The sequence below is a fragment of the Oncorhynchus tshawytscha genome, linkage group LG11 (genome assembly GCF_018296145.1).
Source record: "Oncorhynchus tshawytscha isolate Ot180627B linkage group LG11, Otsh_v2.0, whole genome shotgun sequence".
In the NCBI taxonomy this organism is placed as follows: Eukaryota; Metazoa; Chordata; class Actinopteri; order Salmoniformes; family Salmonidae; genus Oncorhynchus; species Oncorhynchus tshawytscha.
In genome coordinates this window covers 3,181,953-3,198,663 of record NC_056439.1, presented here as the reverse complement: position 1 = coordinate 3,198,663, position 16,711 = coordinate 3,181,953, and the positions used below count along the sequence as shown (strand labels likewise).

Genomic DNA, 16,711 nt, shown 5'->3' with positions numbered 1-16,711 from the left:
GGCACCCCTGCTGAGCTCCCATCATCACAGAAAGCTGCTCCACACACACACACACACACACACACACACACACACATACACACACAAACAAGCAGAGGGAAACATGCACACATTCACAAACAACTAGAGACAGACACACACACCACCTCCACTGTCAGGGCTCACCTCTGATCTACCCATGTTTTCGCTGAGCTGCGTCACACACTTACTCCTGACTCACACTGAAAGTCAATAACAATGTTCAGGAACAGTGCCTTGGATTTGCAATAGCAGACTCTGTTCCAGAATACTAATGTGTACATCCTTCCAGACAGGTCCAGACACATGACCTGGATGTTTCACCTCTCCAACAGCTTCAGCCAGCTAGAGGCCTGGGAGCTGAGCTAAACAACAGGTAAGAGGGAAGGAGAGACGGAGGGAGAAAGGTCTGAGAGGTTAGGCTAGCTCTGTTCTAACTTGCTGTCTCTAGAACAAGGGGTCAATGAATGGACCCTCTAGGAATGAGCATTCAGATTTAGAGTGGCAATTTGCTCTGGAAACATTCCATCTCACAGAGCACTTTGCAAATATTCAAAGTAGCAGTGAAGGATAAGACAGATGTATTGTTCTCTTATACATAGAATGACCACTAGAGGGCAACGATGAAGCATGAATTAATCACGTCAGCTGGAATATACTGTCTGTTAGTGAACTCTAGTGGTCAAATCCATACATCACACTGTGGTCAGGGAAATAAAGGATCAGCAAAAGCGCCGCATTTTCTACGTGCTTAATTGGTGAAATATAAAGATTTTGTATGTGAAATATACAAGCATGAAAATCAAGAGGCATTTGAACACATCGAACACATTTGTTTTTTGACTCTGTTAATACATTTGGTAATCAAATCAAATCAAATCAAATTTTATTTGTCACATACACATGGTTAGCAGATGTTAATGCGAGTGTAGCGAAATGCTTGTGCTTCTAGTTCCGACAATGCAGTAATAACGAACAAGTAATCTAACTAACAATTCCAAAAAAAAAAAAAAAAAAAAACTACTGTCTTATACACAGTGTAGGGGGATAAAGAATATGTACATAAGGATATATGAATGAGTGATGGTACAGAGCAGCATAGGCAAGATACACTAGATGATATCGAGTACAGTATATACATATGAGATGAGTATGTAAACCAAGTGGCATAGTTAAAGTGGCTAGTGATACATGTATTACATAAGGATGCAGTCGATGATATAGAGTACAGTATCTACGTATGCATATGAGATGAATAATGTAGGGTAAGTAACATTATATAAGGTAGCATTGTTTAAAGTGGCTAGTGATATATTTACATAATTTCCCATCAATTCCCATGATTAAAGTGGCTGGAGTAGAGTCAGTGTCATTGACAGTGTGTTGGCAGTAGCCACTCAATGTTAGTGGTGGCTGTTTAACAGTCTGATGGCCTTGAGATAGAAGCTGTTTTTCAGTCTCTCGGTCCCAGCTTTGATGCACCTGTACTGACCTCGCCTTCTGGATGACAGCGGGGTGAACAGGCAGTGGCTCGGGTGGTTGATGTCCTTGATGATCTTTATGGCCTTCCTGTAGCATCGGGTGGTGTAGGTGTCCTGGAGGGCAGGTAGTTTGCCCCCGGTGATGCGTTGTGCAGACCTCACTACCCTCTGGAGAGCCTTACGGTTGAGGGCGGTGCAGTTGCCATACCAGGCGGTGATACAGCCCGCCAGGATGCTCTCGATTGTGCATCTGTAGAAGTTTGTGAGTGCTTTTGGTGACAAGCCGAATTTCTTCAGCCTCCTGAGGTTGAAGAGGCGCTGCTGCGCCTTCCTCACGATGCTGTCTGTGTGAGTGGACCAATTCAGTTTGTCTGTGATGTGTATGCCGAGGAACTTAAAACTTGCTACCCTCTCCACTACTGTTCCATCGATGTGGATGGGGGTGTTCCTTCTGCTGTTTCCTGAAGTCCACAATCATCTCCTTAGTTTTGTTGACGTTGAGTGTGAGGTTATTTTCCTGACACCACACTCCGAGGGCCCTCACCTCCTCCCTGTAGGCCGTCTCGTCGTTGTTGGTAATCAAGCCTACCACTGTTGTGTCATCCGCAAACTTGATGATTGAGTTGGAGGCGTGCGTGGCCACGCAGTCGTGGGTGAACAGGGAGTACAGGAGAGGGCTCAGAACGCACCCTTGTGGGGCCCCAGTGTTGAGGATCAGCGGGGAGGAGATGTTGTTGCCTACCCTCACCACCTGGGGGCAGCCCGTCAGGAAGTCCAGTACCCAGTTGCACAGGGCGGGGTCGAGACCCAGGGTCTCGAGCTTGATGACGAGCTTGGAGGGTACTATGGTGTTGAATGCCGAGCTGTAGTCGATGAACAGCATTCTCACATAGGTATTCCTCTTGTCCAGATGGGTTAGGGCAGTGTGCAGTGTGGTTGAGATTGCATCGTCTGTGGACCTATTTGGGCGGTAAGCAAATTGAAGTGGGTCAAGGGTGTCAGGTAGGGTGGAGGTGATATGGTCCTTGACTAGTCTCTCAAAGCACTTCATGATGACGGATGTGAGTGCTACGGGGCGGTAGTCGTTTAGCTCAGTTACCTTAGCTTTCTTGGGAACAGGAACAATGGTGGCCCTCTTGAAGCATGTGGGAACAGCAGACTGGTATAGGGATTGGTTGAATATGTCCGTAAACACACCGGCCAGCTGGTCTGCGCATGCTCTGAGGGCGCGGCTGGGGATGCCGTCTGGGCCTGCAGCCTTGCGAGGGTTAACACGTTTAAATGTCTTACTCACCTCGGCTGCAGTGAAGGAGAGACCGCATGTTTTCGTTGCAGGCCGTGTCAGTGGCACTGTATTGTCCTCAAAGCGGGCAAAAAAGTTATTTAGTCTGCCTGGGAGCAAGACATCCTGGTCCGTGACTGGGCTGGGTTTCTTCCTGTAGTCCGTGATTGACTGTAGACCCTGCCACATGCCTCGTGTGTCTGAGCTGTTGAATTGAGCAACATTTATTGGATGCCTTCATCGAAGAAGATGCATTGGGGGCAGTGGTGGAATAAGTACCCAACTGTAAAGATTCCTTAGTAGAACATGACTTGAGTAAAAGTGAAAGTCGTCCAGGAAAATACTACTTGAGTAAAAGTCTAAAAGTATTTGGTTTTATATATACTTAAGTATCAAAAGTAAAAAGGTATAAATAATTTCAAATGACTTATATTAAGCAAACCAGACGGCACCATTACATGTATTTTTTTTACTAATAGCCAGGGGCACACTCCAACATCATTTACAAATGAAGCATGTGTGTTTATGGAGTCTGTCAGATGTTCTCTTGATAAGTGTGTGAATTGGACCATCTTCCTGTCCTGCTAAGCATTACAAATGTAACTAGCACTTTTGGGTGTCAGAGAAAATGTAGAGAGTAAAAGTACATTATTTTCTTTAGGAATGTAGTGAACTAAAAGCAAAAGTTGTCAAAAATATAAATAGTAATGCAAAGTACAGATACCCCCAAAAAATGATTTTTACTTAAGTACTTTACACCACTGATTGGGGGTTTTCCACTTAGAGAGAGCAGCAGGAGCTGCTAAAGACTGTCCAACTCCATGGACCTTTGTTTGAATGAAGGTCTTTGGTTCAGTTTGATTGAGTAAGATATGCTCTGAATTAGAATTTGATCATGTTGTGGGCCCCTCAGAACCATGGTGCTAAGCCTCAGAAGGTGACCACCCCTCCAGCGACCGATTTGGTGGTTGATCAGCCCAAGGGAGGTCCTGGCTTTTGATCCCAGTCCCCAGTTAAGTTTGTCATTAAAAGTCTATATTTTGCCTTTAACCTGCCTCTTGAGTGTTTGTACTGTGGCCAATCCTCGATTACACCACAGCTTAAGTGGCGCTTATAGGAATCAAAGCCAAATCTCTGGTGTTGCAAGCACCATGCTCCAGCACACTGGGTTGTCCTTTGGATCCACAACTCTCCTTGGTCATTGTTTTGTTTTTTATGACGCATTTCTATGATATTTTAGTCCAGGATTCAATTAAAGAGCACTTTGTCAGCAAAGGCCACATTCACGGTACAACGCTGCATATGGAAATAAGCATATCAAGAAGCTGATTAAATAGCATGATCATTACACAGGTGCACCTTGTGCTGGGGACAAAAGGCAACTCTAAAATGTGCTATTCTCAAGTTGAGGGATCGTGCCATTGACATGCTGATTGTAGGAATTCCCAAAAGAGCGGTTGCCAGATAATTTAATGTTAATTTCTCTACCATAAGCCACCTCCAACATAGTTTTAGAGAGTTTGGCAGTATGCCCAACCAGCCTCACAACCACAGAGCACGTGTAACCACGCCAGCCCAGGACCTCCACATCCAGCTACTTCACCTGCGGGATTGCCTGAGACCAGCCACCCTGACAGCTGATGAAACTGGAGGGTATTTCTGTCTGTAATAAAGCCCTTTTGTGAGGAAAAACTAATTCTGATTGGCTGGGCCTGGCTCCCCAATGGGTGGACCTATTCCCACCCAGGCTCACCCCTGACTGCGCTCCTGCCCACTCATTTGAAATCCATAGATTAGGGCCTAATTTATTTATTTCAATTAACTGATTTCCTTGTATGAACTGTAAAACTCAGTACCAATCACCGAAATTGTTGCATGTTGCATTTATATTTTTGTTCAGTATAGTTGACATATTGAAGAGGGTGTGCTAGCTCTGGAATAGATCAAGTACATGAAAGGTCTGGAGATCTCAATGAGAGGTTTGAGAAATCACTGCTTTATAACATGCCTTGAATTGAATATCGGCCTGAATTGAGGAAAACTTTGAGCAGAATTAGACTTCCTCAAATTATTCATTCCTTGTGTCCTTTCTCCTAGCCTTCTTTTCAAAATGCAATTGCTCTTCATACATTGCAGTTCATACAGGGCCTAGGAGAGCTCTACTATGAGAAGGAAGGATGATTGAACAGGAGCTGGAGTATAGCCCAGTATAGCTGGAGAAGATGGCTCAGAGAGGTCTGTTAGTGACCTCTACTGGTCAGGTCCATAGTTCAGTGGCCAGGGAAATTCAAGCAAGTGGGTCAGTTTAGGCACAACTACAGAGTATACATCAACACACCGTGAGGCTTTATTCAATTTGCATTGCTGAAGAATTACAGAATGCCTGACAGAAATGTAAAAGGTTATTTCCAATTAAGCTGACATCCAGCGTTTACCGTGAATGTAAATGTCCGCTTACACTGGAACATTGCTTATAATTTCACATGCTGAACCTGCGCTATACGGAATGAAGAGCCCTCAGTTGACGGGTATTCCGACACACCACCCTGATTGAAAGTAAGGTTACACAAGACCGGGCATTGTACGTAAAATTGTTTGTGCAAATAAAATACAGAATTACAGTACCAGTCTAACCACTAGGCTACCTGCCACACCATCACACCTCCTCCATGCTTCACGGTGGGAACCACACATTCAGGTATCATCCGTTCACCAACTCTGCATCTCACAAAGACATGGAGGTTGGAACCAAATATTTCACATTTTGACTCATCAAACCAAGTGACAGATTTCCACCGGTTTAAATGTCCATTGGTCGTGTTTCTTGGCCCAAGCAAGTCTCGTCTTCTTATTGGTGTGCTTTAGTAGTGGTTCTTTTCAGCAATTCGACCATGAAGGCCTGATTCACGCAGTCTCCTCTGAACAGTTGTTGAGATATGTGTTACTTGAACACTGAAGTATTTATTTGGGCTGCAATTTCTGAGGCTGGTAACTCTAATGAACTTCTCCTCTGCAGCAGAGGTAACTCTGGGTCTTCCTTTCCTGTGGTGGTCCTCATGAGAGCCAGTTTCATCGTAGCGCTTGATGGTTTTTACGACTGCACTTTTCCAGATTGACTGACCTTCATGTCTTAAAGTAATGGACTCATTTCTCCTTGCTTATTTGAGCTGTTATTGCCATAATATGGACTTGGTCTTTTACCAAATAGGGCAATCTTCTGTATACCACCCCTACCTTGTCACAACACAACTGATTGGCTCAAACGCAGTATTAAGGAAAGAAATTTCACAATAACTTTTAACAAGGCACACCTGTTCATTGAAATGCATTCCAGGTGACGACCTCATGAAGCTGGTTGGGATAAAGCCAGGGTGGCTACTTTGAAGAATCTAAAATATTTTGATTTGTTTAACACTTTTTTGGTTACTACATGATTCCATATGTGTTATTTCATAGTCTTGATGTCTTCACTATTATTCTACAATGTAGAAAATAGTAAAAACTAAGAAAAACCCTTTAATGAGTATGTGTGTCCAAACTTTTGACTGGTACTCTATATAATGGATTGTGAACACAAGTCAATATTTTTCCATGATTATTTTATTCATCACTCACATACTAATCCAGAGATCAATTACAAAAATACATAGTCTGAATTTACATTGAGGGTTCTATACTTCTTAAAAGGCTGGAAGTGTCTTTCATCCTAAAACAAAGGAGAAGAACAAAACGTAATGAAGTTAAACATAAATGGAGTATTATTTTATATACAGTAGATGGTGTATTGGCCTTGGTTAACAGAGGGAACACAACATAGATCTACAGTTACTTACATGTTGGCTATCCTTTCCAATCTCTCTTTCATATTCTCCTATAGAAAATGAGTCAAGAATGAATGAAAAAGAAAGGGATTGATTTAATCCGTATTGTGGAAGATCCACGTAAAAATTCTAAGGTAATTTTGGCACATGCAGAGTTTACCGTGAACAGAAGTGTGATTGACTTGGAGTTACATTGTGTTATTTAAGTATTCCCTTTAGTTTTTTAGAGCAGTATGTATATTAAATATACAAAATATATATATATACACACGTAATATCTGCCATTACCTCTGGGGGTGCCGTTGTCACACAGGGGGTGATGGGATAGCTTGCGGAAGGGGTGGAGGACTGAGGACGCTCACAGCCAGAGTTGTGTAGGAGGCTCTCTGGAGGACTGGGTCTTGACTCTGTAAGGGTATGTGAGCATCAGTTGAACTTTTATCACACTGGGAATTTGATCTTTCTATTACTGTATTTCAGTTGTTGTATACGATGGCCTCATCAATATCCAAGATACTTTTATTGTCAAAATCAGTTCCAACCCGTGACTTCTGTTGCATTATCCGCCACGTGATGACTCCAACCTCCATTGATAAGTGATGACGACTCCTAAAGGGAAAGAAAAAAACAACCTTGAAAGCTGTACATTTTTCCATCTTTAATCAGCAAACAGAGATACAGTAGACATTCTGGAATGGACTGACATCATTAGTTCAACATCTGCTTCTACTTGTCATTGGATAGAGGTAGGGAGAGTTCTCTAGAAGAGTCTCCAGATCAGACAGATGTGGTGTAGAGATCCCTTCCTACCTGGGCCATGGCTGACACACATGCAGACACACAGTATCCAAGAATCCCTTTGCAGTGGATAGGGACACACACACAAAGAGCCTACCTGGGCCGTGGCTGTGGAGAGGGTCAGTCTGGTCTCCAGCAGTAGCACTCTGCTCTCCAGGTTTTCCCACTGGTGCTTGTCTAAAGTGATCCTCCCGGCCGAGGCCTTCTCTAGAAGCTCCAGCCTCTGCTCCAGGGCCGAGAGCCCCCCCAGCCGGGTCTGGACCTGCAACAGCTGGGCCTCCAGCACTGCCAGCCTCCCCTCCACCACCAGGTCCTGGAAGGGTGGTCACAATCCAGTCTATGTGTGTGTGTGTCACTTTAGTGATGTGTGTTACAGAGAGAAAGGCTGTGTGTGTGTGTGTGTGTGTGTGTGAGTGTGTGTGTGTGTTACAGAGAGAAAGGCTGTGTGTGTGTGTGTGTGTGTGTCTGTGCTTATACTGTGGAGAAGTATGCTGGTACTCACTGTTTGAGGGACTGTAGGTGCTTGGTTCTGGACCTCCTCCAGTCCCAGCCCCTCCTCCTCTTCCTCAGACTCTTCAATATCTGAGGTTCTACTAGAGGAGCGCCAGGAGTCACCACCAATGTGTCTCTCCACTAGTGGCCTGCTTAGGGACAACTGTTGGAAAGAACCATCTCACCTAGTCATGTTAAGGCCGGGCCATGTACTCATGCGGCGTCACAATGGACTATTTTATCATTTTAAAATGTTTTCTTTAACCTTTACTTAACTAGGCTAGCTCAGGCCTCTTTGATAAAGTGTAGAGAGCTGAACAGGTCTGTTGGTCTACACTGTCATGTCCTTGGCAAAGACTTACTTTGGTGGCCATGGGGTTCATTGTTTCAGCCTGAAATGGGAGAGCCTCACTTTTGGAGTCTGAACTCGAGGCCTGAAAACGCGGTCTCGGCTTTGGCTGCAACACATGAACATTTTCTTTTACCAGGTAGGCTACTGAGAACACATTCTCTACTACAATACAGACATGGTCTGATCAAGAGGGTGCAATAGTTCATTGAACCGTGAATACCGTGTCATCATTATCATGTCGTTTGATGATACGGTTTTCTCGAGGCTCGTCAAAGCTGAGGGAGACAGACTGACCTTATTGCCTTTGCTGAGCTCTTTGTGTTTCTGCAGGGCGAAGGCGATGACATCACAGAGGATGCAGGTCTTTCTTTCTGCATAGCCAAACTGGAGGAACTGCTGCTTGGTCAGGACAGGTTTGTAGTGGAAGAGATCCCGCAGTACCTAGATGTGGGTGAACAATAGACAGTATGACACACACACACACACACACACACACACACACACACACACACACACACACACACACACGGCTGAATTGTCCCTGCTGAAAAATTGTTTCAAATCAAAAATACACCATGTTTTCTTCATTCAAACAGTAAAAAATGCAAAGATCAAAACAATATTCATTGAATTGTCATTGAAGATCACATTGCAAAGTATCTGGTACAGGGGTTTTAAACTCATTTTGCGCCGGGGGCCACATTCGTTCTTCAAGAAGGTCGCACTGAAAATGTGTTCATTTCTTCACCATCAAAACGTGCAAAGAAATTGTCCTGTAATCCAATGCTTTTGCAATTTTCGATGCTACCCGACTGTCTAGGTTTCATTTGAATGATTATTAGTAAGCTGGACACAGTATAAATGTAGATCCATGATATTTTCTAAACAGTTTCCATTTGGTTGTAATGACTTTAAAAGTATATGGAGTTTGTTTTCCCTTCCTAAATATGACGTGTATCCCTTGTCACGTGAATTAAGTGTATCGAGGCAAGGGAATAATAGGAGCTGGAAAACATGACAAATCCAAACATTCTACTGATAATTGTAAAACTCACTATAGTTGACATGAGTTCAGGGAAAGATGGCAGTAGGTATGACAGGAGGTCACCCACTATAACGCAGAGTAAATGGCTTGTCTCCTCTCTGCATTTCTTCTGTATGAAATGCTGCTGGTGTCGGCCCAATCTGTCTCCCATATTTTTGTGTGTGTGTGTGTGTGTGTCAGTGTGTGTGTGTGTGTGTGCCAGCCAGGCGAAGCAGTGACTGGGCGCCAGCCATCGCACAGAGGGTCTCGCTCTTCCTTGTCCTTTTCGGTCTCCCTCCCCTCTCTCGCGAAAATGAACCGATGCTGTGAGAGGCAGATAGCTCGCCTGCGGCCTCAGCGCTCAGAGAACAGAAGAGGGGATTCTGATCCGAGATGAGAACTTGGACCAACATGGAGTTCCTGTGTTCACCGCAGGAATCAGGATTTCATGTAAGACTTTATAAGACATAATTGCTCAAGGACGCTGTGCTGCCGACCACCGGTTGCCAGCTGGAAGGAAACACCAGAGTGTGTGTTAAATAAAGATGCTGCAGATCAGGGCCCGCTCAGTGAAAACCCTTCTGGTTCTGATAGCAGGGTTAACAGAGGCTATAGTACAGCCTCAACAAAAAGACTGAAAAACCCCTGATCCATTTACACAAGTCATTCCTTCCAAGTCCTCAGTTGGTTGTGATGAGAGAGGAGCTGTAATATTAGAACGTGAGATGAAGGAAATGGCTTAGCCTTGACCTGACCAAGCACAATATCATGAAAAAGGGAATTCCGACAGTGGAGGCCAATACCATTTCCCATAGATAAGAATTAATGGAATTCCTACACTACTTTAAGACTCCATTCATGTCATTTGAGCACCACAGGAATGAAAAGGAATCCCACATGCAGCCTACCTTTCACTTCTACAGAGGAAATCCTACACTGTTTCAAAAGGACTTCATTGGTAGTGAGTGATGCAATGCCAATGTCTTCCATGTGTGTGTATTAGGGGGAAATATTGCAGTTCAGCTCAAGCGTGGAGGGGTTAAACCACAGCAGAGTGCCTGGGTAGACAGCCGTTGGCCTCAGAAGACTCCAAGAAATAAACTGAAGTCAGTGTGCGAGTGCCTGTGAGGAAACAACTGGAAACACTTTGCCATTTTGAACCATTACGACGATAACTGTGATGTATGAGAGAGGGGATCTAGAGGGGAGTCCCTGCTATTGGGAGAAACTGTTCCGTGTTAGGGAGACGACACTGCATGGGGCTACATGGGGAGAGCGGTGGTGGGGAAAAGTGGAAAAGTAGGACCCAGGAAAGATCCCAGCACGCAGTGAATGAACAGAGCGTTAAATCATGGGGAGGGCATGAAGGAACGAGCCTGGGAGATAATACAGTCAACTGGGGAGTGATGCCAATGTGTTTCTCAAACAGGTAGGTCTAGGTCAGGATGTGGGATTGCTGCAGGGGGGGGTGGGGATACATTCGAAAACATGATTTCATCACAAAAGATGTTTGTTTAAAACAGTGTTCTAGTATTACGCTCAGCGTCTTCTTCCTACCATACTAATGGAGACCTATGGAGTAAAATCCCTCCACTGTGCATGATGATCCTTAAATACTAAGGCTGTCACGGAAACATGTTAACCTACAGTACCAGTCGAAAGTTTGGACACACCTACTCATTCAAGAGTTTTTCTTAGTTTTTACTATTTTCTACAATGTAGAATAATAGTCAGGACATCAAAACTATGAAATAACACATATGGAATCATGTAGTAACCAATGTAGATTTTATATTTGACATTTTTCAAAGTAGCTACCCTTAATGACAGCTTTGCACACTCTTGGAATGCGTTTGAGCCAATCAGTAGTGTTGTGACAAGATAGGGTTGGTATACAGAAGATAACCCTATTTGATAAAAGGCCAAGTCCATATTATGGCAATAACAGCTCAAATAGGCAAAGAGAAATGACAGTCCATCATTACTTTAAGACATGAATGTCAGTCAATCTGGAAAAATTGAAGAACTTTGAACGTTTCTTCAAGTGGAGTCACAAAAACAATCAAGCACTATGATGAAACTGGCTCTCATGAGGACCGCCACAGGAAAGAAAGACCCAGAATAACCTCTGCTGCAGAGGATAAGTTCATTAGAGTTTACCAGCCATGGGCCTCCCGAGTGGCACAGTGGTCTAAGGCAGTGCATCGCTGTGCCACTAGAGATTCTGGGTTCGAGTCCAGGCTACTTTGAAGAATCTAAAATATAATTTGATTTGTTTAACACTCTTTTGGTTACTACATTATTCCATGTGTGTTATTTCATAGTTTTGATGTCTTCACTATTATTCTATATTGTGGAAAATAGTCAAAATAAAAGAACACCCTTGAATGAGTAGGTGTCCAAACTTTTGACAGGTACTGTACAGCATTACCCTTAATATATAAAACAAAATGTAAAGAACACAATAGAATCAATGTGTGGATTTACCTTGTAGATGCATTCGATAAAACGTAGGTCGTTCTTCCCAGTGAGTTCCACTCCGAAGCGCACCAGGTGTTCAGCAAGGTGTGGTGAATAGGAGATGAATGCATAACTCACTATAGGGAGAAAGGCAGAAGGATCCCCTTTGGCCAAGCTGTAGAGGTAAAGTATAGATTGTGTTTTACAATGTGTACCACTGTTTTCATATGTATTAGTATCATTTAGGCCTAAAAATATATGAGAATAATGCCCTGTTCAGACAGGTAGACCAATTTTTCAACAAAAAATATGCTTTTGACCAATCAGATCAGCTCTGCTAAAGATCTGATGTGATTGGTCAAGACCAATTAGTGGAAAAAAAATATGATAATTGAGCTGCCTGTCTAAACGCAGCCCAACACACAGTTTGACATCAATGGAACCCAAACGAGTTCGATTTTTAAAAAAAGAAAAAAAATGGCCAACCTTTGTCTCCTGATTTAAATTGTCTCGCATGCACAAAAAAATGTATTTGAGCCACATCATTTTTTAAATTCCCCACAAGCATATTGTGTTTGATGCTCTTCACTTCAAAAGGAATCACTTCTTCCCTGCTCATCAGATGTTCAGACTGGGGGTCCTCGTCAGAGGGGGACCCACGGCTGGTTAATGTAAAGCATGTTTACAAACAGAGTTATCGTCGAGCAGGGCTCCGTACAACCCCCTCTGCCGCCTGCTGGAGACTTCAAAACAAACCCAGACCATGAACTGTACCCGTGACTACAGCCCCAATCTGGATGTTTATAGGACTACATATGTTTAGTCTGTCTTCCAGCCAAATCATTTAGTCTTCGTCACAAATAGCACCCTAAATAGTGCACTTTTTTTTCTAAACAGAGCCAATAGCACGCAATAGTGCACTATCTGGGGAATAGGGTCCCATATGGGACACATTCAGTCTCGTGACCTTATCCTACACTACAGAGCAGGTTTGCCTATAGCACGCAAGAACATCACACAGACTGTTAATAATATTCATTCTAGCCTAAATTGTCATTCTTAATTCATCACAAGTTCCATATGTCATCACACTTGCAATTTGTTGGCACTTTCAAGCCAAATAGAGTGTAATGGACAAAGGCCATAGAAATCAGTGACCCCACAACCTGGATAAAGACCTGGTCAGATATGCTCATCATAACAACGAGATCATCGGAAATTAGGCTCATGGTGGAACAAAATGTTAAATCATGAGAAATGCTACCATATGCACACCTGCCTCTCCTTCAAGGTCTCGTCTGCCCAAAACATTCTTAGATACTGCATGGATGGTTAATATGTAGAATAATAGTGAAGAAATCAAAACTATGACATAACACATATGGAATCATGTAGTAACCAAAAAAAGTGTTAAACAAATCAAAATATTTCTTAAATTTGAGATTCTTCAAAGTAGCCACCCTTTGCCTTGAGGACAGCTTTGCACACTCATGGCATTCTCGCAACCAGCTTCACCTGGAATGCTTTTCCAACCGTCTTGAAGGAGTTCCCACATATGCTGAGCACTTGTTGGCTGCTTTTCCTTCACTCTGCAGTCCAACTCATCCCAAACCATCTCAATTGGGTTGAGGTCAGGTGATTGTGGAGGCCAGGTCATCTGATGCAGCGCTCCATCACTCTCCTTCTTGGTCAAATAGCCCTTACACAGCATGGAGGTGTTTTGGGTTATTGTCCTGTTGAAAAACAAATGATAGTCCCACTAAGCCCAAACCAGATGGGATGTTGCATCATACTGATGGCAGAGTCTATGGACCCTGCCTGGTGTCAACAGCACAGGCTGGTTGCAGTGGTGTACCGCCGTCCAATCTGCAGCAACAGCATGACGCCATCGCGTCAGCATGTACCAACATCAAAGTGTAACATTTCCGACTTGTAGAATCCATGCCCCGAAGAATTCAGTGTATTCTGGAGGCAAGAGGGGGTCCGACCCAGTACCTAGACGGGTGTAGCTAATAAACTGCCCGGGGAGTGAGTATGTACAGTGCCTTCGGAAAGTATTCAGACCCCTTGACTTTTTCCACGTTGTTACGTTACAGCCTTATTCCAAAATGGATTCAATAAAAAAATTCTCAGAAATCTACATACAATACCCCATAATGACAAAGCAAAATGTAGAAATGTTTGCAAATTTATTCAAAATAAATAACAGAAATACCTTATTTACATACTGTAAGTATTCAGACCCTTTGCTATGAGACTTGAAATTGAGCTCAGGTGCATCCTGTTTCCATCGATCACCCTTGATGTTTCTACAACTTGATTGGAGTCCACCTGTGGTAAATTCAATTGATTGGACATGACTTGGAAAGGCATACACCTGCCTATATACGGCCCAACAGTTGACAGTCCATGTCAGAGCAAAAAACGAAGCAATGAGGTCGAAGAGATTTTCCTTAGAACGCCGAGACAGGATTGTGTCGAGGCACAGATCTGGGGAAGGGTACCAAAAAAATGTCTGCAGCATTTAAGGTCCACAAGAACACAATGGCCTCCATCATTCTTAAATGGAAAAAGTTTGGAATCACCAAGACTCTTCCTAGAGCTGGCCGCCAAGCCAAACTGAGCAATCTGTGGAGAAGGGCCTTGGTCAGGGAGGTGACAAAGAACCCGATGGTCACTGACAGAGATGGGAGAACCTTCCAGAAGGAGCACTCCAACAATCAAACATATTTCAGTTCCTTTTAACGGGGTATGTTAGTAGGTGCGTGGCGCACCAGTTTTTGTTAAGGACTACAACACTGCTGGGTTTTTCACACTCAACAGTTTCCTGTGTGTATCAAGACAGGTCCTCCACCCAAAGGACATCAGGCCAATTTGGAAAAAAAACTGTGGGAAGCATAGAGGTCAACATGGGCCAGCATCCCTGTGAAACGCTTGACGCCTTGTAGAGTCATGCCCCGATGAATTGAGGCTCTGAGGGCAACTCAGTATTAAGAAGGTTTTCTTAATCTTTGGTATAGTATTGGGACAGTGACACTTGTTTTGGCTCTGTACTCCAATACTTTGCATTTGAACTTCATAGTCAAATTCTGACTGTTAGCTTTAATTTGAGGGTAATTTCATATAGACCCACATTTCAGGGGACCAAAAGTATTTTAGACAAATTAACTTGTGTGTATTAAAGTAGTCAAAAGTTTAGTATTTGAACCCATATTCCTAGCGCACAATGATTACATCAAGCTTGTGACTCTACAAACTTGTTGGATGCATTTGCTGTTTGTTTTGGTTGTGTTTCAGATTATTTTGTGCCCAATAGAAATTAATGGTAAATAATGTAGTGTCATTTGAGTCAATTTTACCCTAAGTAAGAATATACTATGCTTCTAAAAACACATACATTCATGTGGATGCTACAATGATTACAGATAGTCCTGAATTAATTGTAAATAATGTTGAGTGAGAAAGTTAGACTCACAAATATCATCCCCCAAGACATACTAACCTCTCCCATTAGCATAACAGGGGATATTAGCATTTTGGGGGTGTATGATATTTGTGCATCTAACTTTCTCACTCATCATTATTCACAGTTCATTCAGATCTATCTAATAATGATTGCAAAAATGGAGGGACTATGTACAGAAAGTGTTGTCGTTTCTAAATGGTTCATAACCTCAAATTAAAGCTGACAGTCTGCACTTTAAACTCAATCATTGTATCATTTCAAATCCAAAGTGTCTTTGAATACCTGATGGTCAAATCAGGTGCTGGAGTACAAAGCTAAACAACAACAAAAATGGTCACTGCCCCAATACGTTTGGAGCTCACTATATATCAGAAAGGGGGAATATATGGGGGATGTATATCTCCAATGTAAGCAAGTAAAAGTGACACCAATGTTCATACAGCTCCTGCACTGCAACTAAGACTGAATAATGGAGCCATCAACTGAACAAACACAACACAGGTGCCGACAGATTGTATAAACTGGCTCCTTCCCTCAAAAAGTTTGGGAACGTGGCACAATTGTTTAGTTAGCACTGGCACAATTTTTATCCATGACCTAGCTAACATACCCATTATAGTCGACCTCTCTTGGGTACTTCAATGCCCGTAGTTGAGCATCCAGCTTCCGAAGACATCCTTTCAAATCACCGGTTGACATCATTGCGGACCTTGAAGATGCAAATGACAGACAGGTAACGTTACCACAACAATTCTTCCATTAACTCTTTTACAACGAATGGATAAAATACAATCTAGCTAACTAACATAAACAATATAGCTATGTAACGTTACCATTACATGTTGGCTAGCTACCAACACAGCTTGCCAGCAAGTTACTTGCTATGTTATAGGCGAACGTTAGTTTTTGTTGAGGTGACTCGTTGTTGCAGTTACTGAAACATACCACGCACAAAATATAATAAATTACCTTAAATTTGAGTAGAAGTGCTAGTCAAATTGGTTAGCTAGCTGGACGTGTATTTAGTTTGTTTTGGCCGGGTAAATAACATAATTGCCGCGATTGGTTGCCATGATAAGTGAATCAGAAAAACTAGAAGGAAGATTCATAAGAGCACATTCGTAGCTAGATGGCGGTAAAAGTTGTTTGTAGACTTCTGGTTTTAATGTCGATGGAAAACTGACGACGACTTATGAAACAAGCTGAACTAACTAAATCCATGTAAAAACGTCGTCTTTACTGTCTGTATTTGAAAGCAAAACATAATTATTCTGGTTAGCTACCTTTAATGTGTTAGAAGAAAAAAAGTCAAATGGATTTCATTAGATTCGTTAGACTGCTCTGTGTAGACCGACCTTTTTACTAGAATAATACTTTTTTAAACAAAAAAAATGAAATATTGTATATATTGTAATGAAACAGCAGGGAGCAGGTCTCGAGCCCCAGGTCCGGCGCGCTATCGACTGTGCCGCAAAAGCATGCTCTTGGGTCGTTACACTATCATAGTTAAGTACCAA

General features: G+C 42.8%; 1 protein-coding gene across 4 annotated transcripts; it reads right to left on the bottom strand.

The window, feature by feature from the left end:
- Positions 1-6,361: 6,361 nt before the first annotated feature.
- Positions 6,362-16,664, bottom strand: cep44 (centrosomal protein 44). Of its 4 annotated transcripts, none has more exons than XM_024436579.2 (11): positions 16,478-16,664; positions 15,805-15,903; positions 11,756-11,903; positions 8,539-8,685; positions 8,255-8,350; positions 7,903-8,055; positions 7,498-7,713; positions 7,145-7,211; positions 6,891-7,009; positions 6,615-6,652; positions 6,362-6,487 (listed from the first exon to the last, which is right to left on the bottom strand). In XM_024436579.2, the coding sequence occupies exons 2-11, from the start codon at positions 15,894-15,896 to the stop codon at positions 6,439-6,441; spliced, it is 1,125 nt and encodes a 374-aa protein (XP_024292347.1). In that variant the 5' UTR covers positions 15,897-15,903; positions 16,478-16,664; the 3' UTR covers positions 6,362-6,438. The 4 variants fall into 4 exon arrangements, with proteins under 4 accessions (XP_024292347.1, XP_024292349.1, XP_024292346.1 ...); XM_024436581.2 differs by lacking the exon at positions 16,478-16,664 and adding an exon at positions 16,164-16,454 and having other exon boundaries at positions 8,264-8,350; XM_024436578.2 differs by lacking the exon at positions 16,478-16,664 and adding an exon at positions 16,164-16,452.
- Between the last annotated feature and the right edge of the window lie 47 nt (positions 16,665-16,711).